This window comes from Tyto alba, unplaced genomic scaffold, assembly GCF_018691265.1.
Source record: "Tyto alba isolate M040663 unplaced genomic scaffold, T.alba_DEE_v4.0 Super-Scaffold_23, whole genome shotgun sequence".
Classification (NCBI taxonomy): Eukaryota; Metazoa; Chordata; class Aves; order Strigiformes; family Tytonidae; genus Tyto; species Tyto alba.
In genome coordinates this window covers 28,921,847-28,946,877 of record NW_024881297.1, presented here as the reverse complement: position 1 = coordinate 28,946,877, position 25,031 = coordinate 28,921,847, and the positions used below count along the sequence as shown (strand labels likewise).

At 50.5% G+C, this 25,031-nt stretch overlaps 1 protein-coding gene across 1 annotated transcript; it reads left to right on the top strand.

Annotated features, from left to right (window-relative positions):
- The first annotated feature begins 979 nt into the window (after nt 1-979).
- On the top strand, nt 980-15,340 carry LOC122153802 (heme transporter HRG1). The gene is made up of 3 exons (XM_042796935.1): nt 980-1,163; nt 12,212-12,379; nt 14,292-15,340. Exons 1-3 carry the CDS (start codon nt 1,025-1,027, stop codon nt 14,426-14,428), a joined length of 444 nt encoding a protein of 147 aa, XP_042652869.1. The 5' UTR covers nt 980-1,024; the 3' UTR covers nt 14,429-15,340.
- Nucleotides 15,341-25,031: the final 9,691 nt, after the last annotated feature.

The window sequence follows — 25,031 nt, the reverse complement described above, 5'->3', positions numbered from 1 at the left end:
TCCACCCTGTGTCCCCACTCCCCGTGTCCCCCCATGTCCCCACTCGCCATATCTAATGTCCATCCCATGTCCTCCCGTATCCCCCGTGTCCCCACTCCGTGTCCCCACTCCCTATGCCCAATCTCCATCCCATGACCCCCCGTGCCCCCACTCCCCATGCCCAATCTCCGCCCCGTGTCCCCCCATGTCCACACTCGTCGTGTCCCCCCGTATCCCCTCGTGTCCCCACCCTCCGTGTCCCCCCATGTCTCCACTCCCCATGTCCCCCCCATGTCCCCACTCCCCATATTCCCCTGTGTCCCCCCATGTCTCCACTCCCTGCGTCCCCCCATGTCCCCACTCTCCGTGTCCCCCTGTGTCCCCCATGTCTCCACTCCCCTCATCCCCCCATGTCTCCACTCCCCGTGTCCCCCCATGTCCCCACTGCCCGTGTCCCCCCATGTCCCCACTCCCCATGTCCCCCCATGTCCCCACTGCCCGTGTCCCCCCATGTCTCCACTCCCCGCGCCCCCCACGTCCCCACTCCCCGTGTCCCCCCATGTCCCACTGCCCGTGTCCCCCCATGTCTCCACTCCCCGCGTCCCCCCACGTCCCCACTCCCCGTGTCCCCCCGTGTCCCCCCATGTCCCCACTCCCCGCATCCCCCATGTCCCCACTGCCCGTGTCCCCCCATGTCCCCACTCCCCATGTCCCCCCATGTCCCCACTCCCCGTGTCCCCCCATGTCCCCACTCCCCGTGTCCCCCCGTGTCCCCCCATGTCCCCACTCCCCGTGTCCCCCCGTGTCCCCCCATGTCCCCACTCCCCGCGTCCCCCCATGTCTCCACTCCCCGCGTCCCCCCACGTCCCCACTCCCCGTGTCCCCCCATGTCCCCACTCCCCGCGTCCCCAATCTCCGCCCCGTCTTCCCCCCGCCCCCCGTGTCCCCGCCCCGGGCCTCCCCCGGGTCCCCCCGGCCGCCAGGGGGCGCGCTGTCGCGGGGCGGGGCCAGCTGCCGGCGGGCGGGGCGGCGCAGCAGCGCTCCGATGGCGGTGAGCCGGGCGCTCGCCCTGCGCCTGGCCTACGCGGCGGCCGGCGCCCTCATGGGCCTCTCGGCCTTCTTCACCTGGAGCCTGGCGCCGGCCTTTCGACAGCCCGCCACGGCGGCGGCGGGGGGGCTCTCGGGTACGGGGCGGCGGGGGGGGCCGGGGCAGCCGCCTCCTGAGGTAATGCCCTCAGGCGGCGGGGGTGGGGGTGTGAGGGCGAGGAGGGTCTTCCCGTGAGGGTGATGGGCTGGGGGGTGGGTGACTTCACCTCAGTGTTGCTGTGGGGGTGGGTGACTTCACCTCAGTGTTGCTGTGGGGTGGCGTGACTTCACCTCAGTGTTGCTCTGGGTGGTCTCTAGGAGGGTGGGTGAATTCACCTCAGTGCTGCTCTGGGTGGTGGGTGAATTCACCTCAGTGTTGCTGTGAGGGGTAGGGGTCTCTGGGGCTGGGTGAATTCACTTCTGTTGCTCTGGGTGGTCTCTGGGTGGTGGGTGAATTCACCTCAGTGTTGCTCTGGGTGGTGGGTGAATTCACCTCAGTGTTGCTCTGGGTGGTGGGTGAATTCACCTCAGTGTTGCTGGGGGGTAGGTGGTCTCTGGGGCTGGGTGAATTCACTTCTGTTGCTCTGGGTGTCTCGGGTGGTGGGTGAATTCACCTCAGTGTGCTCTGGGTGGTGGGTGAATTCACCTCAGTGCTGTCTGGTGGGTGGGTGAATTCACCTCAGTGCTGCTCTGGGTGGTGGGTGAATTCACCTCAGTGTTGCTGTGGGGGTGGGTGAATTCACCTCAGTGTTGCTGTGGGAGGTGGGTGAATTCACCTCAGTGTTGCTGTGAGGGGTAGGTGGTCTCTGGGGCTGGGTGTATTCACCTCGCTGTTTCTATGGGGGGTCTCTGCGGTGAGAGGGGGGACAGGGACTGGGGGAAGCAGCGCTGCCCCAGGAATGCGGAGCCCTCGTTCATCACCCGTGAGGGCGGGTGAGCCCACAGCCCCCTGGGTCCCTGCCCGGGTGGGTGCTTTCACCTTCCCCAAAAAGCACCGAGTGTGGCTTGAAAACAGGGAGAAGCGGCAGTTTGTGCCTGGGGACGGCGTCGTCGACACCGGGCCCTTCCCTCCACGCTGCCCGCCTTGGATTTCTTTGAAAGGCGGTGGCAAAGCTTGCCAAACTGGGCTTGTGGCATGATGGGGTGGGGGGAGAAAGCTCTGTATGGCAGCTAGAGTAAATGACTACAATATATGATCTGGGGACTTGAGTGGGGTACGCTCTGTTTTGGAAAGTCTGCAGGTGATGTTTTCCCGATCAGCCCAGGAGCTTCCGACCTCCTGGAGGGGCTTGTTGCGCCGTGTGGGAGTGACTTTGAATAAAAACCGTTTGGGAGACTTGAGCTCATAGTGTCTGGCTGTATCTGCAACTTGAAATGCAAAACTGTGGTTTGTGGGACGAGTTAACTGCATCTGTTGCTCATCCCTTAGGAAAAAAGGAAATTAATTTGTGTATTTTATAACTTGGCTGTGAGTGAAGATGGAATTGTTCTAGACTCGTCCTGGGTCCCAAGAAGGTTTTTGCAATGACATCTAGCAAACTTGCTGTTCGTGGTGGAAAAGCTTTGGTTAGTGATGGTGTATAACTTGCCGTGTTACGGAGGGAAAATTCTAAAGTTTGAGGCTTAAATTGCGTGTGGCTGTCAGAGTAAGCCCTGTGCACTAGCTAGCATTCTTACTGAAAAGAGGATTTTATTTCAGAGTTACAGTTGAAAGCCTTGGTGGCTTTCCTAATAAAATTTTGGTCTGGCAACCTATATGTATAAGTGCTCTGTATTTTCAGGGAAGAAAAACTCCAGCCTCCTGACATTTAGACCTGCTGAAAGAATCTGTGTCAGACTCTCTGAAATAGGCGTTTGGGCTACTTGTTGTAGAGGCCAGGAGCTGTAAACTGCATCATAACTTTCACTGAAATCAGTGAGATTCAGATGCCTACATTGCTTGTGGATCTTAGTTAATGACTGGTTTGGGGCAGAACATAGTCCTCTCTCGGTTTGTCAGCTCAGCAACTCACAGGTTTCTCTGGCTGAATGCCTGGAGGAAGAGTAGAAAGTGAAGTTAAACTTTGTAAAGAATCTGCCTTACTTCTGGTGTGTGAGCAACACCAGTGCTCCCGTCTACCTCTTGGTGCTTACTGTGCTGTCAGAGCAGCTGTGAGGGGCAGGGTTGTGGTTGCCTCTCTGCTTCCTCTCTCTCCAAAAAGCTTAAATTCCAGCTGGAATTGGAATTAAGCAGAGAACTTCCAATACCTTCCTTTACTAGGTGATACAGGGAAAGCTGGAGTGTTGTACCCCAGAAATGCACAACAAAATAGCAAGTAATATTTTCTGCTGTATGCACGTGCTGTCTTTGTTTTTTTCCTCACAGAGGAATATCAGAAGTCGGTGTTCTAGGAGGAGGTTGGTGAGAAAGCAGAGAGGGAACCATCCTGTACTTTCTGTGCTGAAGTTGCTTAGATTATTGTCTGCTGGGAGAAAGAGGTTTGTGTGCTGGTTAATTGCCAGGTGATTCAAGCTAGTTAAGATAACGAGGAGCAAGGTAAGCAAGGAACCAAATTAAAATAATGGTCATTTGTTGGGTTGAGCTCTATGAATTCATGTGCTCTCAAACATCTGTTGAAATATACATAGGTAGAGTCATGGTAGGATCACAAAGCCTGAGCAACAGATTAAGAAGTGTATGTTTTGGTGTTAGACAAAGCTGATTTAAGGGGTTCCTGTCATCTGAAATTCATGGTTGCTTTTTCCTGTCCTTCTGCTTTGCTTTTCTACCCTCTCAGTGTCTCAGCAGGTGAAATACGCTCCAGGCATTTGAGATGAGATTTTATTTTAGGCTCTCACCCTTAACTGAGGGTATCTAGCGTGCTGTCTCACTAATGTTGCTATCCCCACCACGGAGGGGCCAGGAAGGAGGAGGAATAAAATCACTCATGTATGGGGAGGACCTTTTAAAATGGTTCTGCTGCCAGACATATGTTAAAGTCAAGTTGTGCTCTCAGTTCATTGCTAACCTTCACAAATCGACATTTCATGTCCTGCACACTGAAGCCTGCATGGGTAGAGAGCTAAGTGATCGCTTGTTTAGTTGTGGGGGAGTAGCCAAAAAAAAAAAAAAAAAGCCATATTTTTTTTCTGTACATTGAAAGTAAGGCTACTTGCTGAAGTAAGATTGTTCTAAGAAAAAAATCACGGTGTGTAGGAGGCTTGCATTATGCTCAGACACTGTGGATATCTCAGTTTCAGGTAAGCAGGGTGCTCACTTGATTCGTTTCTGGCATCCTTCATTAAATCATCCATTTTTTATTGTAACGTGCTAACTAGTACTTACTTCTACTGGCAGAGAATGGCAGGAAAGGAAGTGGGCGAGCTGCTGAAATTTTCCGCTGTGTAGATGTTGCAAAGTTAATTGTCGGGCATTGTTTTGTGCCCTTTAGTCTACTAGTAAACCTGTTGTGACTTTCTGCGTGTTGTACAGCATAACACACCGCAAAAAGGCGGCTTCTCCCCCAAAATGTGAGACACAGCTCAAGTGCTGGGGCGCAGCGTGTGTGCTGCTGCAGCTGGTGTCGTGAAATCAAAACCCTGTGTTGGGTGCGTTCAGTGTCTTTAGCACAAATGGGGATTTTTTTGGCCTGTTGTGTGCCTCTTTCATTCAGAAGCATCAAAAAGCAATCTGAGCACCTGAGAGCGGGTTGCAGGTTGGGCTGTTGTAGCTGGGAGCTCTGACACTGTGTGTGGGGGGCAGAAAATTGTTTCGGCTGGTGTATTTGGCAGCTTTGCAGCAGCTCCTCGTTAATATGCCTCTGATTAAGCCGAGGCTTTGCCTGCCAGCCTCCTCTGCGAGTGTGTGTTTGTACATGTTTATCTAGTTTTAACTATCTTTCTGGTTTTCCCATCGCCTCCTGTGTGTTTGTCGTTGCTCTCTTGCCTGTGTTGGCGAGATGGATTGCAGCCTGCTGCAGCTTTTGTTGATGTGCCTTTGGTTTGTCAGGGACATGTGTTTTAGGATGTTTATCCATCCACTTCCTCTCAGTAAGAAGTCCTACTGATTCCTGTCTCACTAGGAATCTATCTCTTTCTCTTTGTAATCAGTTTATTTATCTTTTGCTTATCTTTTAGAGAACCTTTCCTTCTACATTTTTCATTGAAATCTGCCCTCCACTGCTGCTTGTACTTTCACTTGCTCGGATACATTTCCTATAATTTAAAGACCTAGATATTTATTTGCTCTAAGTTCTAGTATTAAAGTTCTGTGGAGGGACAATTGCCACATACTGATGAGTCTGTAACTAGAGCCCTCAGTTACCTCTAGTTATGAAATCAGAAGTATGTAATTTAAGGTGCTGAGCAAACTACCTTTCCAGTCTTTCTGGCTGGCTTTCATAATAATAAACCCCACACACAATGCTTAGTAAAATCAGCTCGCTAATCCTTAGAATCTTAAATATGCCTCTGGGCATGCATACTTGGGAATTTGGGGATCATCTTAAATCAGATACAGACCTTGTGTATCATACCCTTGTTTTAAGCAGAAACACCCCATCGAGTGCTTCTGATAACCTGAGGGACAGCAGCTTAATTGTCTAATCACAGGACCCAGAAAGTCATTCCTGAGTTAATACTGGCTGTCTCGGTGGTTTGCCATTTCATTTTGAGCTAGTCACAGTGGCTTTTGTAATTTACTGCTTGTTTGTATGTTTGACCTTCTCCCCTCACTGCCTTAAATTATTTTTTTTTTAAGTAGGCCATGAATCTTGAAGCCACTCTGATGTTTTCATTCTGCCAGAGGCAGTTTAAAAGAGAAGAAAGCAATTCAATGTTTTCAGGATATATCCAGCCCTTTCCTGAGTGGTTTTTAATGTTCTTGTGTATGTATCTTCTCTTTCTAAATGTAATAGAAAGAGAGGGGTTTTTTTTCCGCTCCAGAGAGACTCTATTGGCTGTTTCCAAGCTGCTCAGATATTTCTGGCAAAATATAGAGCTTGTGCTTTGCGAGTATAATGTGGACCAGATATTAAAGCAGCTGCAAAGTAGATGAAACACAAAATGTACTCTTCAGACACTTGAAACTTTAAAAATATCTGATAAGTGAAAGTAGCAGAAGCTAGTTTATGCTGAACACCGTATCTGTTGCGTGCAAAAGTAGTCATTCTCTGAAGACTCTAACTAATCTACCTTGCATACACTAGATAAACTTACGCAAATTGGCGTGTTCCCTATCCAGGGCTGGAATAGCACAGCCAAAAAGCGTTGCAGTTGTGCAGTGAAGTATTTTTAAACGTTTGGATTTGCATATAAAATGCTACATACTGTTCGATTAAGGGTTCGCTCGTGTCTGCTTTAGCTCATCATCTTAAGGAATGGAGAAAAGGGAGGGGAAGCACACTAAAAAGAAAATAGAAGGAAGACTCCACATGGCTTATGCTTAATTGTCATTTAGTTCAGTGGCGAGGAGAGAATGAGTCCGTCGTAAGTGCTGCTGTTGTGCTGGAAAATGTGAGGTTGGTTTCCTCTTAAAAGTGAATGGTAGAGGCACAGAGCATCTGAAATCTCTACATCTTGTTTCCTGCTTCTGAAAATGGCTGAGCAGACCAACTCGGTGCTGAACAACAAGCTGAAACGCCAGGTTTTTCTTCTTGCACGCGTGCGGCCCAGTCTGCTTTCCTCCGAACCGAAACACGCTGGAATAGTGAAGCACTCGATTGCATGTGTCCAGAGGGAAACGTTGCCAAGTGAAAACCAGTTTTCACTAGAATGCTCCAAAGACTCCTCTCCTTCGAGAGCTGTTTTCCTAAAATATTTCAGTGTTGATCCCCAGCTATTTTGGCAGAATTGCTGTTCAAGAAAACCCATTTTTAACCTCTTCCAAAAGCAGCTGAGGCTGAGATAGCTTGGCTTTAGCTCCCGGAAGAAAATATTTTACCCTTTCTGGGAATCAACCAGACAAGGCAAGGTTTTTAAAACTTAGAAATGGCAAAATGAACTTAGGTTGGCAAAACTTGGGCTCCTTTTAGAGTAGGTATTTCTAATACTCCAGCTAGAGTAACAGAGCCTGTAAAAGAAGACTGTTTAGATGGAAAATGACTGAAGGCTTTGTAAGCGCTCTGAAAAAAAGTTTCTAATTGGTCAACATAGACTTCATATTTTCCAGAACTATGCAAGTAGTTTTTAATATTGTTTTTCATTTTTATTGTCGTTTTGTCTGCCATCATCAACATGCACTTGAAGCTTCAGAAGGCTGGAATACGAACGCTTATTGCAGAATAGCTGCTGTGTGTATGTGTTTGCTTGGGGTTTTGGCCTCCATTGTGCATTTGTTGTTTTTTCTTGGAATCTGTAACGCCCATTTGTGTCGTACACAGTGTCCTAGCGCGGCGTGGAAACGTGGCCTGACACGTTTGGCCCCGGGCTACTCTGACCTCAGAGAAGGCAGCTGGGCTGTTATTCCTCATCAACAATGCAACTTGTTTTGCTGGGACCCAAGAATTGGTCAGTGATGAGCGGGGGTCTGAGGAATCCTTTTGTTTGTCCCAGTTCTTGTTTTTATGTTTGGAGAAAGGGAGAGTTCTGTTTCACTTAAGCTAAAGTATGCCAAACTTTAGAAAGGGCTTACAAAATATTTATATATTAGTGTTTTTCTGTACCAGGTTACAGGCTGAGGGCAAGCCTGCTTTTGAACTTGCCTTCAGAATTTATTTAAGCTTGTTCCAAGTATGGTGCAAATTTTTGTATTTTAAATATGAATTAATCTTGTCAAAATACCTGTTAACTTCTGTTTAAAAAACCCCTGCCTCTGTCGCTCTTGTTTCAGATGTACTCATGGTTGTTTGATGGGCCAGTTTCCTTTTCCTGGAGCTTTGTGTACTTGGGATAATTAGTTTTTGATTTAGAGGTAACTTTCCCGCTCTGTGTCGGAAATCCCTTGATTGTGTCCTATTGAGCAGCTCCTATTTTAGGGTCATTCCAACCACGATGTGTTGGGTAAATCCACCAAGACAAATGTTTCTCTGAAAGGGGTGTGAGATTTTTTTGATGTTATTTTAAGCAGGTGATGTAACTGGAGCTGACAACTACCAGTGCAAGTCCAGGGTTACATCTGCAGGTTCAGGTTTTGCTTCTGTGCAAAGTGCGATTCTACTGGAGAACAGAACTGCGGTTGTGGAGGAGGAGGGGATTTGGGGGAGTCACTTGAGGTGAAAAGCAAAAACTGGAGGTCCTGCAGTTAATCATTCCAGACTTTAAATGAGACAATCATTTTTATTTCCTATTCCAGTAAAACCTGTTTCAGTTGTACAGCTGAAAGAGCTAGCTGTTCTGTTGTTACCTATATATAGCTAATAGGTTTTTGTTAAACCTGCAAAGGTCTACAAAGGGGGAGATTTCACATTAATTAAAAACACTAGTAGGGTTTTAGTTTCTCTGTGTGATAATGAAAGTCTCTTCTGTAAATCAGTACAACTAATTTGTTCTTTAGCACTTAGCTTATGTATATGGGTGAATAGGAGGTGACTTTTCTTTTCCTGAACCCAATTTCAGTTGAATTACACATGAATCAAACACTCCATTCAGCATTCACGGACACTTTTCCATTGGAGTGAGTTAGAACCAGCGGGGTTTTTCCTGCTGAATGCTGTGTGTTGATAGGCAGTTAGCTTAAAGAAGGCTTTTTAGCAAAGGTATGTATTTTCATGTATTTAAGCGTTTGGTTAGTCATAACTATGTTTAGCAACAGACTCTGCTTAAATTGAATTCCCTGTGATATTTGTGTGTTTTCATTGCGTATTCAGACTCTGAGCTTGATTTGCCATGCCCTACTTCTGTGTAGCTTCATCCCAATTGGGATGCTCTTTCTATTCAGATGTGTTTGTCAGCATCTGGGTGGTGGCTTTGCTTTCTTTGTGGCTGTTCCTTGGTTCTGAGCAGCAATCTCACAAGCTCAGGATGAGCAAATTAAAAATGAAAAAGCAAGTCCTGTTCTCGTTTCTCCTACCTGTCTCTGAATGCATGCCACCAATGTTTCTTATGCCAGTGCTGATGTTTTTCAGATGGTGGTGTGAGCTGATTTAACTTGTTGGAATGCTCTTCTGCCATTTTAGGAAAAAAACCAAAACAAACCGAAAGAAAAATCAACTGCTCTGCAAGCTAGATAGCCTAACCAACAGTTCTGAGTGGTGTAGAGATATAAGGGAGAGGAGGTGAACGTGCGGCAGGAGCTGGAGGAGACCCTTTCCCCTCTATTCCACGTGGTCATGAACATGATGTTGGCTGAGCTGCCTGTAAAAGCCTGCCTCGGCTTTCAAGAGCGTGTGACCAAACGCGTGGTGAAGTTGTCATAAGGCCTTTTTTTTTTTTTTTTTTTTTTTTGCTTAGTCATGTGTGAGGCAGTTTCTCTAGATGTTAAGGATTAACCGAACACAACCGTTTGCCAAATAGCTTCCAGTGCTGGGTCAGGGGAGGGTGCAGGGTCAGGCCTGGCAGTGGGGGGAAGAGCAAGTGAGAGCTCACACGCTGCCTCGAGTCTCCCCACGGAGGGCTCTGAGAGCATCAGCAGCAGTCGTGGTGTGGAAACACCAGCAACTTGACTCAGCAGTTCAAATAAATTGTGCCAAGTCATCTGAAAGAGCCTGAGGGGAAGCAGCTCTGTTTTGCTGACTGAAAAACACAAGTTCCCCATTTTTAAAAAAAAAAATGTGGGTTGAACTTGCTTGAGCACAAGCCGAAAAAAGGTAATATGAAGTCGAGGAAGTGGTTGTTTAGCAAGCTGAGCGATAGGCTTTTGCACCAAATCCCATGGCAGGCTTCTTGAAAAACATTGCCAATGCAGCTATGGTCTTCTGCATCTGCTGAGTATCTTGGGCCAGCTCTAACACGCGTGCGTAGTGGTGGCCTGTGTGGAATCAGTCGTGGAAAAGCAGTGTCTGTGGCTGACTTGATGAGAGCCTCAGAATTCAAATCCTGACTGCCTGGAGCCAGAAAACATGCTTAGATACTGTTGAGGTACAGCAGGTCCAACCAGTTAAAGTAATGGACTAATTCTGCCTTTCCTGTTCGCTGTGGTAAAAAGTGTGTGAGCTCCATCTGTCCTGGATATCAGCACTTTACCTTTGGGTTTTTAGTTCACTCTGAGTGCTTTTTCTTTTAATGGGGTTTTTCTCTTGAAGGTTGTCCTTTTATCCCTCACCTCTTTTGTGGGCCACCATGGAGGGTATTTTAGCTTTTTTTGCCCCATCCCAAGACACTGAAGAGGCAAAACCCATTGCTAGGGTTCTCCCATCTAGCCTGGAACTGACTTTGTGTATATTCAGCTTTATTTGGCGTGCACCTGCAGTGTATCTGTGGTCGGTGAGGTCAGAAAACCCGCTAGAAAGGAGTGGAGAAGCAAGTCCAGCGTGTTTGTACGGCGACTCTCAGCTCTGCTCATCTATCAGTTTTGACACAGCTGTTTTCCTCTCTGCTATAATACGTTCTTTTAAGCCTTGGGAAGCTTTGTGTATAATGATGGTATCCAGTAACAAATGAGCTCTGGCAAGACTTGTGGCTGTCCTTAGTATTAAAATGTTTATCTTGTAGTGGGCAAGGCTGGTTTTTGCTTCCTTTGATGTTGAGAAGTAGCCGCAGAGGGAGGTCTGTGTTATTGCAGGATACCATATAAAGCAGCCTGGTATTTTAGCAGTGGTGTCATTTTTTTTTTACTATTATTATTTTTTTTTCCCCTGCTGCCTTTAAAATAAAATCTGGAAAGGAGATGGCAGTGAAGGAGAAATACAAGCCAGTTAGTTGCACCACTGGAGGTTCAAATTTCAGAAATGCCGCTGAGGTCTTTGCCAAAATGAGTCAAATGTTTTAAGTCTGTAAAGTGGCTCTAACTATAGGTTGAGTTAGCAGCTTAAGGAGGTTTAGTCATACTCTTCAACGCTGCGACTTAAACAGAGGAACGGCTTGCTATAATTGGAGTTGGTGATGTTGCTTATAGTTGGGATTGTATAATGGGGAATGACAGGCAGCCTTGTTCTGGCAGGTCATAAAAACTTTGAGAAGCTTTAAACATGTGAACAGGCAGTTCTTATATTGAGTGTCTCTTCTGTTTTTTTTGGTGAAGTGTGGTAAAAAGCTAGCAGTTTTTAGAACAAGATTAGGGAAGGATGCATCAGTTTTGCCCTATATCAGAAACTGTTTACAGCTGTTATTTGGATGTGTCCTCTCTTTTTTTAACTCCTGTTTCTACCCGTTTGACAAGGGAGTTGAAACTTGGTTATGGACTAGTCACCTAAGCTTCGGGAAATGCCTTTTGCTGCTCCTATTATAGCTATAGTGAATTTGGCTGTTCTTAAAAAATTATGTATAATCTGTATATGCTCAGATACTTGTCTGGCTATGTAATCCAGGCGGTTTGGGTCAAAGCCAAAAGTATAGAGGTAGATTTAGACCACCTTAAACATTTAGTGAGCGTGCTTAGCCGTAGGTGGGAATTGTACATACAAATCATCTGGGAGCTGAACTTCTGTGCCCCTTTACTTGAAACACTTGAAGTGTCTGGAGGGGATTAATATAAATGCACTCTTTATGAAGTTAACTGGAGATACGTTGGAGCTAAAAGACATGGTGTGAAACTCTGAGACCTGAAGAGGTCCTGTGTATCTTGATTTAAGTGTCTAAAATCAGTGGTCGTGTAGTGGTGCTCTTCATCATCGTCTCCCTAAGCAAAAGGGGCTGCCTGGCCTCTGAGAAACGGTGCACTAATTCTTGCCAAGTGCCTGGCTTGCTACGTGTAAAGTCATGAAAGCTGTATGGAGAATTAAATAAATCTGCACTGAGTATGGATTAAATGGGCCTCCTCCAAACAGAGAAATGAACATGTTATTTAGGGGGAATCCGTTCAATGAATGAAGTCTTTTCTGTGCCAGCCTGTAATCAGCATCTCCGTTTCCAAGCCGTGTCAGAGCAGGGGGGCTGGGGTGGCTGTGGGGAGCGATGCTTGCGCAGGCAGCCATCTCTTCCAATATTTCCCCTCTCTCCAGGGGGGACACAGCCACGTTAGTGTTCCTGGGTGTTTCATGTGGGGTTTAAATGAGATGTATATTTACTAGACACCTTTCTGTGTCGCAGTGTGATGCCCGGTACTGATTGCCCTTGCTGTCTGATTGAGCAGGTGTTCTGGCGCTCTGGGCCCTAATCACGCATGTGATGTATGTGCAGGATTACTGGAGGACCTGGTTAAAAGGGCTGAGGTTCTTCCTCTTCATCGGGATCCTCTTCTCAGCTCTCTCAGTGGTGGGATTCTGCACATTCCTGGTTCTGGCCATCACCAAGCACCAGTGTAAGTACTTTGTTACAGCAGGCAGCTGGGAGAAATGACTAGCGATGCTGGGGTTACTGGGATTGGATTTGAAGGAACAGAAGAGCCTGCAAAGCAGAGCTGGGGGTCAGAATGTGAGGGCGCTTCTGCCATCTCTTCTGAGAGGTGTTGAGAGACTTTTGGGGAGGGGCTGCAAGAACACCATTGCATTTATTTTTTTCTGCTGTGATATCTTGATGACACAGGAGTAATCCCGCTGCCTGATGAGTGCTGCTCCCCTAGGGCATCCTCTCATATTTGAGAGCAGCCGTGATGGGCCTGGTCTGTAGGGCTGCTGGCGGGCAGGCCACATTTTCCAGCCTTGTTTCCTATAGGAACTGGCATTTACTTATTTCTATGACAAATAAAGGGAGTGCTCTTAAACAGTGTCTCTTCAGCACTCATAAAGCAGGTGGGTGAGGATATTAAAATCCAAACACGAGTCAGCAGGGTGAAAATGCCTTCTACACTTAGTCAGCATATAAAGCTGTGTTGCTATAAAATATTTAACACTGTCTAAGGAAGGTTCACTAATTATTTCCAGTATTTGCTTGGCAATAGACCAAAGAGAGAAAGTTTGGGGCTTGTTTTTTTTTTAGAAGTTGTCTGTGTTTGTTGCTTGCTGCATTTGGGCCGATAGCCACTAAGAGTCCTGTTGTGGTTGTACTCGTGGTGGTGGGCACGCTGTGTTGGGGTCGTAACCCACCGAAAGCCCTTGGCTTAGCCCTGATACGTTCCCCGTGGAGCTTCGAGTGCTTCAGCCTAGTGGAAGGGTATGAAAATACTCGTACGCAATCGTTAGAAATACAAATGGAAAAGAAAACCAAATATTTTTCATCACCTCCTTTCTTGGAGACAGGAGGAAAAACTGGTTTGGGGAATATTTGGGGTTTTTTAGGGAAAGCCCTAATTTGAGGGGAAACTAGAACATCTGCACAGGTGATTTATGTGTGGAAAGTTTAGAACTGGTATACTTAATGAGTGGGATTTACTGAGTAAGTATTGTTTTGTGTATTCTTCAAAAAAATTATCATCTTTATTTTTAATAATGACCAAGCAGCCTGTGCTTGGAAGTAGAATTGTTTTACGCATTAGGTTATGTAAGTGTATTTCAAAATCCTTGACATCTCTAGAACAAACAAAAAAAACTTTGAAAATAAAGACTGCTGACATGCACTCAGAAAGCAGAACCATACCCACTTGTCCTCAAAGTAATCCCTAAGTCAAGGCAGTTTTATGTAGATAAAGAAGAAATGTGTTCATTTGCAAAGATTCTCTAAAAAGAGGCTGTTCATGTCACTCCCTGATGTGTGATTATCACAGCACTGTATTGCAGACCTGCAGTACAGGTTGAAGTGCCCCAGTATTATATAAAATGTCAGTCACAATGATCAGTAAAAGCATTTTTAGAAGGAAGATACATTTTATCTCTTGTTTTCCCCTGAGATGTTCAGATTTCCTCTCTCCCTGCCGTGGTGGGGCAGAAGGGAGTAGAAATAAGGCAGGGTGAGAGAAATTCAGAACTGATGCTTGAGGTTGTTTTCTTGAGCCACATGTTTCTGCCGTCCAGGAATTCACACAAACTCCATCTGTTGGGCCCTAAGCAAGGAGAGTTTGGGGTGGCCGAGTGGGTGGCCTTACAGCTCTCAGGATCTGCCTCTGGAGATAATAATGACCTTCTTCAGACTGTGACCAAAATACTCTCCTGTGGCAGAGATGAGGAAGTTTTACAATGGGAAGAAGGCACTGATGAAGCCTTGCTGGCAGAACGAGTTCTTTAGATGCAGGCTGAAAGTCTCCCGGGAACTGGGGGGCTGAGTTGGGTTCTTTCTGGCCAGACTCCATGAGGGATAAATGGGATTTTTAAATGTGTCTGTATCCTTTTCTCTCCTAGCCCTGACTGATCCCAGAAGCTACTACCTGTCGTGCGTCTGGAGTTTCATCTCCTTGAAATGGGCCTTCCTGCTCAGTTTGTACGCTTACCGGTACAGGAATGAGTTTGCAGACATCAGTATCCTCAGTGACTTCTAACGCTTGGACTTCAACCCTGTCTGAAGGTGCTGGATGTTTGAATTGCCCTCCAGAGGCATGGTACATGCAAGAGATGTATGAGAGGTGGAGAAGGAACCCACCCAGTGCTGCTTGGTTTGTCTGTCTGCAGTAGGGGTTTTTCCTAATTGCTTTTACTCAACCATTTAAAGTTTGGCTAATGATGTCAATCTAGTCTTTCTGTAACTTCCCTGGGAGTCCTGTGTCTGGTAGTGAGGTGAAAGACTCCACGTGCTTACACGCAGCAGGCCTAGATCCACTCTTTGTGTTGCCCCGAAATCCAGGGGAGCTTTCAAGTGGGGAGGAAGTCCTGGGCCCTCGGGGTTGGTACCTCGCGGACGCAGCACCCCGACATCTTGTCCTCACGAGCGCATCCCCAGCCTGCTTCAGGTGGGTGCCCCAGATGCGGGTAGCAAAGAACCCTACTGTGTGAAAGTCAGCTCCTTTTGCACTGCCCTGCTCCTCAGAGGAAGGGAGAGATGAGCCCTTCCTTGTGGCAGAAGGCCCTACCTACCTCCCAGCCAATACCCCGCATCCTCCAGGATTTTCCTTTTACACTCTGTACACCAGGTCAGCTCACTCCTGGGGTCTGGAGGAGCCTGGAGGGATGGGCCAGCAGCAGAGAAGCACTAGTCATCTCAAGGCTCTGTCAGAGGTGGAGAGCGCTGTTTCTGGCTGCTTTTAACAAGGAACTTAATACCATATTTAATGCTCAAATTTATAGCATGTAGAATCACGTGTTTGGGTGAAAGATGCGCTGGGCAAAGGCATAAACCCCTGGAGAAACATGAATATGATTCTCAAAAAAAAAAAAAAAATCATCTTTTTGTAGGCAGTAGCATTTCCTTTTCTTTGCTCAGCTTCCCTGTAACAGTCAGCAGGACGAGAGAAGGGAGAAGACACAGTACTCAAAAATAAGAAAGGTATCCAGAGTCGGCTTCCAGCAAGCCTCTGTAACGAGAGCCACTGGCATAATGCAACCCCAGATAAATTGCTGGGCCGCTCGTGCGGCGAGTTAAGGGGTGACAGGTCTACACACCTGTGCTGGAGACAGCAGGGCTTGGCTGGCAGGTCTGTGCCCCATGGCAGCAGAGCCTCCCCTCTGCGTTCCAGCCGCGCGTGGCACTGCCCTGACGAACCTAAACCCCGAGTGGATTTTGTGACCCCTTTCATCCCCGTGTTTGCCCCCTGCCAGCAGCTACCTTGAGAAGCTTGAGACCGCCAAGCGTTTGCATCTTCCCTTGTTCTCTACACGTACTTCAAACCAGCTTAAAGGTTTCGGGCTGCTGCTCTGGCAGAATCCAGTTTTGCCGTGTCAGACAGACGGTGCTGGCTGCTACAAACTGGAGATGGCCAACTTCCGTGACTGATTCCGCGTGGGTGGGAACGAGGCAGGAGGAGCCCCCTTCCCTTGCAGCCCGAGGGAAGGTGAACAAGGTGGGTGTTTGAAGGAGCCTCCCAGACGCGGTTGTCCTGCCACGGCTCCAGGGGTGCTGCTGGAGCCTTCCCCCAAGTGCCGTTTTGGCAACGTGTGGCAGAGGGGGGGTGGGTGACGGGACCTGCTCAGGGCTTTGTGGCCACGTGAGGTGCGAGCGGAGGGTCCTGCGTGCTCTGTTGTCAGCCCAGGTTTCTCTCGTGCCACGCATGTCTGGTTTTGTGCAGCTGGCTGCTGGGGACTCTCTGTTCCCTCCTCCTCGCCGTGTGCTCTGACTTAGCTGTGTTTGAATCCCTCTCCGTGCTCAGAGGCTCCATCCACACCTTCGCTGTTCTGTGCTTTGCTTTGGGAGATGAGTGGTTCAAGCACGAGGTAGTTCACTTGAGCTGTTGAGGGGATTTTGGAAGTGTTTGGCAGCGTCTGTTGATGGCAGTTTCCTGTTTCTTGCGCAGGAAGAGCCTCAGGTGACTTAACTGGGTTGAGGAACATCTTTGGGTCAGTGTGTAAACGGAGGTTATAGCCAGCTTTTGCCAGGGGACCTGCTGGAGTCACTCAACCCAGAGAAAGGCTGCCAATGTGAAATGCGCTTTCTTATGAGACTAATACTCAGGCTTTGAAATACTGAAATCTCCCTTTCCGCTGGCGTCGGGCGGCCAGCGTGCCTGGCAGGGGATGGGAGGCCTCGCTTCACTTCCCTGCCCAGCTGTGGAGCTTGCAGGTGGTTTTAGCATCGGTCATTTCAATAAGCCATTTCTCATCCTGCCTCCCCCCCCCGACACCCCCTGCCTGCGCCTTTGCTGTGCCGGTGCCGCTCGGGATGCGGGAATCCCGACACACTGGTCGGGCTGGGGGAGCTCTGCTACTGCCTTACAGCAAAACATTGTCCCCCTATGTCACTGAATTGCAGAGCCCTCCTGGCTGCACGCCACTGGCATCTCGTAGGAGCACATCAGGGGCTCCCTTCATGGGCACGTGTCCAAAAGTCCTATCACCTTAACCCCCCCCCCCGGAGTTTTTTAAAGTTTATTTTTGTGACTGTAAATTTGCCTACAAGCAGCTCACTGAATCTAACCCATTTTCTCCCTGACGTGTTTTAGCTCTGGACTTTCTACTTGCATCTCAGCTTTTTAAAAGATGGTGTATGTAAATATATAATATATTTTTACATTGTTTATGCTTCGTTTGCACGCTTGGTGTAAGATTTGGTGCTGCGGTGGGATGATGTAATTCACAGTGGGGTTCATTTGCGTGTATCCCATGTTTCCTTGTACTAAACCACACTATAACTTGTATGTGACACCACAATAAGAGCAGAAATACAGTCGTCTTTCTCACCAAACCTGTGTCTGGAGTGATTTTCCCTATTAGGTTGTTAAAATTTGTCTCTCTCCCTCCCTTGATGACAACCTGCAGCATCAGCACTCCTTGGGGGAAGACAGGGGTGAATTGTACAAAACATTTTGCTTTTTGGGGTGATGTGGAGCCCCAGCGTTTAACTCTGCCGCGCTCCGTCCCTCGCGTCTTTCTCGGCGCCCTCCCCATCTGGATCCACAGGCAGTGATGCCTCATGTGGGTTTTTCCCCCCCCCTCACAAATCCCTCTGCATTTTGAGATTTTGGCACGGAGGAATTTTTAAGTGGCGGGGTTTTATTTGCCCTGTAGTCTGCACCGGCAGCAAAGGGCTGGGGGGGGGGGGCGGCTGGTTAATGTGCTGTGCTGGGGACGCCCCCCCGTTCCCATCCCTTGTCACCCCCACCTCGGACAGGCCACCACGACTGTTTGCAGAGCCCAAACCGTGGCCACCTTCTTAGCAAACCTGGCTGCAACTTCAGTCTGTGGGGAGGGAATATTTCAGCTTCCTGTGCAAACCCATATGCTGACTGCCTGGGGCAGGGTGCTGACTTTTTTTTTTTTTTTTTTTTTTTTTCCCCCCCCACCCCTTTAGCCAGATTTTATTTTTGCTGTTGGAATGAGATCGTCCTTTAGCCGTCTTCCCCCTCCCAGTAGCTTGGCCAGAACTTGCTGTCGGGGTGTGTTAATTAGCCCGGTGTGACCCCAGCCACGAGGCAGCTCTTTGTTTTATGTTCCCCCCTCGCCTTGTGCGCAGCCTGAAGGGAGGCTTGTAGGTGGATCGGACCCGTTTCGGCCAGGCTGCGTCCGAATGAATGCGGGGGAGTTTGGATTAAGCCATCGGTTTCCTCGAGGGCGGAGGAAAAAGGCCGCTGGCGCCTGCGAAGCCCCATTTTGGGGGGTTTCAGGCGCCGCTGGCTGCAGCCGGAGCTTGGTGCCCGTGTAGCAGCAGGTGGAGAGAGAGGAGTTGGGGTGTTCCTCTGCCAGCGAGTCCTGGTGACAGGCGCGGGTATGTCCCTGGGCTGGACGGAGGACAAACAGCTCCGTTATTTAGCTACATTTTGGCCCAAACACTAAATATTAATGTAAACAAGGCCTGGCTCTTTTAACTGTTTCCCTCTGCTTGCTGATAGAAACGAGAGGAGAGTTTTTCCCTGGGGACAGTCTGCCCGTCTGGAGTATTCAAGCTTTTAGGGGCTGCTTTTCATCCTCCTCCCCCGGCACTTGCCTCTTGCAGGGCTGGGCTGCACGTTCACAGGTATATGACGTTGCTGATAATACTGAAACGAGCTGGCATTCATCAAGCATCGTGGATGAAGGCTGTCTTTAAAAAAGATAGGTGGGGGCCTATGCCATAGGAAAAATGACCAGGTTTTCTAATCATCTAATTTAAAACCGTGCCTGCAGGTGAGAGTCCCTAAACCCTCTCCGGCCCTGGGTGCTGCCGGGGCTGGAGGAGCAAGCTGCCTGCCCCCCGGGTGGTCCCGAGGCTCACCCTGCGCAGATGAGGCGGGGGAATGGCAATCCTGCCCCTCTTCTTCTCTTCCTCTTAGGTTTTGGGGAAAGAAAAGGCAGCGTCGGGAAGCTGAGCAAGGAAAAGAAGCGCAAGGCGGTGTCTTCAGCGCTGAAGGGCAGCTGGAAGTTCGGGGGAAGCGCTGCGCTGGGGATCCCTCCTCTCCAAGCTCGCCGCCGAGCTGGCCCTCGAGCGGCTCTTCCCCTCCCAGTCCTGCCCAGTGGCACAAATCCTGTCGCTGAGGCTGGGACCAGGACCCCGTGCCACCCCCCAAGTCCCCTGGCTCAGCGAGGTTTGGCGGGGGGGGGGGGACGACGACGACGACGACCCAGGCATCTTGATTCCCGTTCATCTGTTTGTAGCCCAGCCAGCGAGTGCAGCGGCTGGTGGGAGGCCGCGGTAATTAGAACATTTGGAAAAAATTTGGGAAGCGCTGGGACAGCGTCTCCCCTTTGATGCTTTTCCTGCAGGAGGGAAGAGTCCAAGGCTCCGCGGCCGGCGTCGCTGCGCGGCGAGCTCCGCTCCGACTCCCGCTTACAAATGAAACGAGTTTGCCGGGCTCGGCCGCGTCCTCGGCGGCACCACTGGCCGCCTGCTCACAAGGGGCCCAGAGCGGCTTTGCTGGGGGCTTCTGGGGCGAGGTGAGAGGTGTCCTCCGGGGGAGGGAAGGGGCAGAAAGGGGGGGGGGGGGTGTCGTGTCCCACCCCCCAAACCCGGCAGCAGCAGCTTTTGGCGGCAGCACAGGAGGGAGGGGTGTGGGAGATGGGGCTGAGCCCCCAGCCTGGCTGAGCACCCATGGGTGCAGGGTGGGCAGTAGCCAGTGGAGGGCAGCAGTGGCCTGGCCATGGCTCCTGGGGGGGGGGAAAGCTGGGGGGGCCCCCCCAGGAGCAAGATCTTCATCCCCGCAACACCCGCGTCACGGGGATGTGTGTCCAGCTGAGGGTTTTCTTGGAGTTGGGGGGGGGGGTGTGTGTGAGGCTGACCCCTTCGGGGACCGCCACCTCCCACCGCCCTGACCCCACCGTCCCAGTCAAAGCCGCCGTTCCCTTGCGGACTGAGCTCTGCAGAAATCCTCGTTTCGCACCTCTGCCCCAGCCCAGGGTGACGGGAGGGTCTGGCAGCCACCGCGGGACAGTTTGGGGGTTCCCCTTCCCTCACCGGGGGTCTCGCAGGCGGCTCTGGGAGCCGCTTCTGCACCGGGAGGTCGCTCCTGGCACCGTTCCCGGCTCGTTCGTGAAGAAATCTCAGCTGGTTTTGTTCTGCTGAGGAGCCACCGAGTCTCTGCCGTCGACGAGGAGGTGATGGGGACTGACAGCCCCGTGGCACACGCGCCCAGGGACGCCCACGTGAGCGAGCCCTTCCCGGGGGACTTCACCCACTGTCCCTGTTCCCTGGGTCGGGTCCAGGGGCTGAGCTCGGAGCTGCAGCAAGTCCAGCACCGTGTCGCCGAGCTCCGGGACGTCCCCTGGGCTGGAGGCCACCGAGGAGCTCAGCAGGGTCCTGCAGTGCCTCTCGCCGTGGGATGCGCAGGGGTGTAGGTACCCCCCTGGGCATCACCTGGGCCACAAAACTGCCCCTCGGGCTGGCTGCAGGGGCCAAAGTGGCACAGGTAGGAAGGGGAGGATCTGCCTTCTCCGCTTGGTTTGCAGTGGGGAATCCGAGTCCCCTGAGGCGCAGGCTCCCACCTGTGCTACGGGATGGGTTCTGCAGCTTGGTGAGTCCAGACATCCTCCAAAGGAAGGGTAGAGCAGCTCTTGACTGCTCCGATCGGGAGGGGAAAAGCCTTCTCCTCCCTTGGGGAAAGGTTTCCAGCCCCTGCTCTAACCAGGCAAGGCAGCACCCCAGTCCAAATTACCTGCTCGTCCCTCTGGTGCTGGGACACGAGGGGATCAGAGGTCCCATGTGGATCTAAAGGGTCACAGCAACCCCCTGGGCAGGCTCCAGCCCTTCTCTACCCGCAGGCTCCCCACACTCCCGGCGATCCCAACCCCATTCCCAGGGCAGACCAGGCTTTACCATCCCACAGGACCTTTTTCCTGCAATAACCCACTTTTTCGCTCGGAGCAGCGGCAGTGTTCCTGTCACCTGGCACTGGGCAGCATAAGGAAGTCTTCAGGAATCAGGCAGCCTCGGCTTGATTTGGCACATGTGTCGGGGCTTGCAGAGGACCTTTGGTGTTGGAAGGAGAGCGCCGTGAAGCACAGCCCGGCTTGCAACCCCCTGTCCCACCACAAGTGCAGGTCTCTGACAGCTTGCGGGACCCACGTCGGGCTCTCAGCACCCTCCCAGAGGGTCCCACCACTCGCCCGCCTCGGCGGCCCTGAGCCCACCTTCCTGCCTGAGCGGCGCTTGGAGAGATCCAAAGCAGCATTAGCAAAAACAACAGATTTTTTGCATTTTAGCAATCTGCTTTCAAGATGTGGGGAGGACGGAAGCGGCGTTTCAAAGGCTTCGAGTGCTGCAGCCGCGCCAGACGCGGAGGCCTCGGCAGCTGAGCCTCGCTGGAGCTGCTGAACGTGGGCCTTCAAAGGTGGGTTTGGGTGGAGAAGGATGCTCGATGCCTCCTGGCCGGGGTGACGCTGTCTTCGGTGTGTTGGGTCCAGAAATTCTGGCTGGGTGTCCTCTAAGTGGGCTCTGGGGCTGTGCTTGGGCTGGTCCAACAGCTCTAAGACACGGGGCAGAGCCTGGGGCTCTGTGCAGCCGGGGTAAAGAGATTTTCAGCCATCCTTGAGGTGACCGGGTGGTCCTAAGCCGGGAGGGACCAGCCACATAGGTCAAAACCCTGCCCAGGTGCTGGGTCCTTGTCCCCTCGGGGATGGAACAGCTTGACGCCGCCACGCTGGGTCTCATCCTGCCGCTTGGCCAAAGCTGTGCTTGCAGGACCCATCGCCCGGCCACGTGGGTGCTGAGCAGGGGCGAACCTGCCGCGCAGAGCAAGGGCCGAGGGGGACGGTTTTCCAAGCCCTGCAGGGAAGGGGGGACCTCAGCCGCGCTCGGTGGCTCCGCTCTGGGAGCAGCCCTGCCGCGCGGAGCCGCCTGGGCGCAGGGTTTGCCGCAAGCGCGGTCCCCAGCCTTGCAACCGAGCCGGCCCGCCCTGCGAGGAGCGAGCCGACTCAGCACATATTTGCTCTTTGTTTACTGGCTGTTGCTTGTTACAAAAAAAGCAAAAAAAAAAAAAAAAAAAAAAAAAAAAAATCCCCCAAATACCATTTTAATAACTGCAGCCCTTGCACGCAACATCCTGATCGGAGCGGGAGGGAGCTGTATGCCATCATGTGCCGGCTGGGGTGAGGGGGAGCAGGCGTGGGGTGTTTTTTGGACGCGAGTGAGGGGTTGGGGTAGCGCTGGAGGGGGCCAGTGGAGCGATGAGCTGGAGGTGGCAGGCGGGGGGGTGGCCCTGGGCACGGGGCAGTGCTGGACGTGGATGGGTAGAGGGTCATAGTGGATGGGGTGGGGGGGTGGGTGGGGTGACCTGGGATGTGGCAGACAGGGATGGCATTTGGCATGGCCGGTGTTGGCTGAAAGCATCAAAAGAGGCTGGAAAGGGAATCTTTGGTCTGGCACCCTCCTCGCAGCAGGGGTAACTGCAAGGTCTCACTGCGTAGCCCGGCGTCCGGCCTCAATCCTGAGCGTGGCTCTGGGTCTGGGTGGGGTGGAGAGGACGGACAACCCACCCAAGGGCAGCACGGCAGGGAAGGGTCCCTTCCCGAGGCCTCTTTGCTGGAGCACGTAACCCCCAGAAGTGTCTCCTTGCTTGCAAATGCCACAGCTCAAGCTGGACGGGCCCTGACCAGCGCTAAGCCCTGCCAGGCTGATGCTCTTCCCGAGGGAATTTGTGGTCCGTGCCTTGTGCTTCTCACAAGCCAGCCAGGCAGAGGTGGGTTTTGGTAAAAATTAACAGTGGGATTAAAAGTCCCCAGCTGAGCTGATTTAGTGTTGGGATAAGCTAACTGAAGCGCAGACGGAGCTGGGAGGCAGCCATGGTCTGAGGGGGGGGTTTGAGCATCACACACAGAACTGGGAGTAGTTATTTTTAGGACATCTTTCAGTTTGGAGAGCGACCAAGTGAGTAAAACGGTTCAATATGGTTCCAATATTTAACAAGGAGGCTGAAAATTGCCGGGTTGAAGTAGAGTATCGAGGAAGAGCCTTTGAGACAATATTGATGGAGAGCAATGAGGTGCAGCCAAAAGGAGCCAAACCACAGCTTTGCGAAGAGGTTATCGGATGGTCCTGGCACCTCTGTGGAGGTTACTCTGCAGTTTGGAGTTGGCTGGAGGGCTCTGCTCCTCTCCTGGGACAGCCCGTGCTGCAGGCTTGGAGCTGAGCTGGGCTGGCAGCAACTTTTCATGGAAGGCTCGTTGCTTATCTTCCTCCTAAACCAGGAATGAAAGAGCCAAGAAATGAAGGAAGGGCTAAGAAGCCACGAATGAACTGAAATAATCATTGCAGGGTAAAACACGACTGCAAACAAAAAGGCAAGCAAAGAAAAGGGTGGCCTTCCCCTCCTCCTGCAAGCGCTTGGGCTGCGAGATCCTCCACCAGATCCTGTTTATTCCACGCCTGATGTGGCTGGAAACATCTCGCTGAGCCAGCGCCGTGCCAGGACATGTCTCTTGGCCCACAGCTCCCTGACACAGTTCAGTGGTTTAAAGGCCTTGTGGGGGGAGAAATTATTCTGGGAATAATTATATTAAAAATCTTGCGGGTTGGTAGCTAGGTCCTGAAGCCGAGGGCTCCAAAGCTAAAAATCCACCCTCAAAAAATAAAAATTTCTCCTCTACCTGCCCAGTGCCTGGAAGGTGGAGTTGGTTTGGGATGCGCAGAGTTTGGGAGGGGCACCCCAAAGCCCACCAGGACCAGGCACACTCCTCCTCCTTCCCAAATAGGATTTTTTTTTTGTTTTTGTTTTATTTTCCCACCCTGGGGAAGATTTGCTCGGTGGGATGGGATCAGCCAAATTCTGCTTTGGAGGCAGTTTCACCCAGCAAGAGGGTTGGGAAAAATGGGATGTCCACATTACAAGGGCCAGCAGTGGCAAGAAGACTTCGTCAAGAAGGGCTTTTTGTTCCCAAATGCCGAATTTACATTTAACTTGGTTCCATTTTTGTTACTCTAATCTTTTAATGCATCCAGGTCTTGCACTCAGATCCTCCTCTCTGCTGCCAATGCCTTTGCGTTGCAGTGAGTCTGCGTCACTTGCAGATTGCCTTGACCTCCCTCCTGGTTTTTAGGCAAATGAAAATATTAAGAAAGCCTGTCCCCAGCCAGTCGCCGAGGGACCCCGAGCTGGTGGCAGTCCCTCTTCCACAACAGCCCATTTGATTCGTTCCTTCCTGTCGTGGTTTCCCCAGTTGAAACCCCCTTTTCTCCAGTTTACCTACAAGTACCTATGGAGCAATTTATCAAGCGTGTTCATAAAGTCCAGATAGAGGAGATCTACTGCCTGGCCTTTGTTCAGAGAATAATTTTTCATCAAAGACAATTATTGAGTTAGCCAAGGTGAGCTTGTTCTGTGCCATTTTAATCCAATTATCTCCCCATCTTTGATGATTTTTGCCTTCTAGATTTCCTCCCAGCCTTGCGCACTGCCGGGGTCACACTCACTCACCCCTCTTGCCCTTCTGTCAGTAAAAGCTCCGTATTTGCTTATTTTAGTTGGTTTTATTTTCCACCAAGCCATGATATTTGTTACAGATCCGGGTTTCAGCACACAATACTCTTGGAGATTTGCCTTCGCCTCCAAGGTGCTCACTCCATAAACTCCTCCTGTTGCACTTTTCCTGTGTCCTCATCCTCCACACTGAGTTGTGGTGTAATCTGGGGGGAGATGTCCAAACTACCTTTAAACTCAATCCTATCTGCATTACACAGACATAAGCTTATTTTTTGCCCTCTTTTTTTCTGTATACATCTAAAGGGCTTTCTGTCTGACCTTCTTTAGCCAGCTTTAATTCAACCTGCCTTAGGACAGTTCTGAGTTTATCCCTACAGAGATCTCCAAGAAATAAATGTTTCCTTTGATTCTTTTTCTTTCTACTTGTAAATTGAACTTTCAGTGGGGTTTTCCCTCTCTCTCTGTCTCAAAAAAACCCAAAAACAAACAAAAAAAAAAAAGCAAAATCCAGAAAGAAGTGGTTCTCTAGCGAAACACTTATACTTTAGCTATCCATCCAATTTAACCCACGTCAGCTCATGATCACTCATTTCAGATTACGTTTTATCACAGCCTCCCTTGGAAGATGGTCCGTTGCCCATGTGCCCCAACCCACAATTCTCCCTCCAGC

Excerpts from the sequence above, each read along its gene's own strand:
- LOC122153802 (XM_042796935.1), top strand. The coding sequence starts at position 1,025 with ATGGCGGTGAGCCGGGCGCTCGCCCTGCGCCTGGCCTACGCGGCGGCC. Across the intron at positions 1,164-12,211 it reads GGCGGCGGGGGGGCTCTCGG|GTGTTCTGGCGCTCTGGGCC; the intron begins GTACGGGGCGGC and ends CTGATTGAGCAG. Across the intron at positions 12,380-14,291 it reads GGCCATCACCAAGCACCAGT|CCCTGACTGATCCCAGAAGC; the intron begins GTAAGTACTTTG and ends TTTCTCTCCTAG.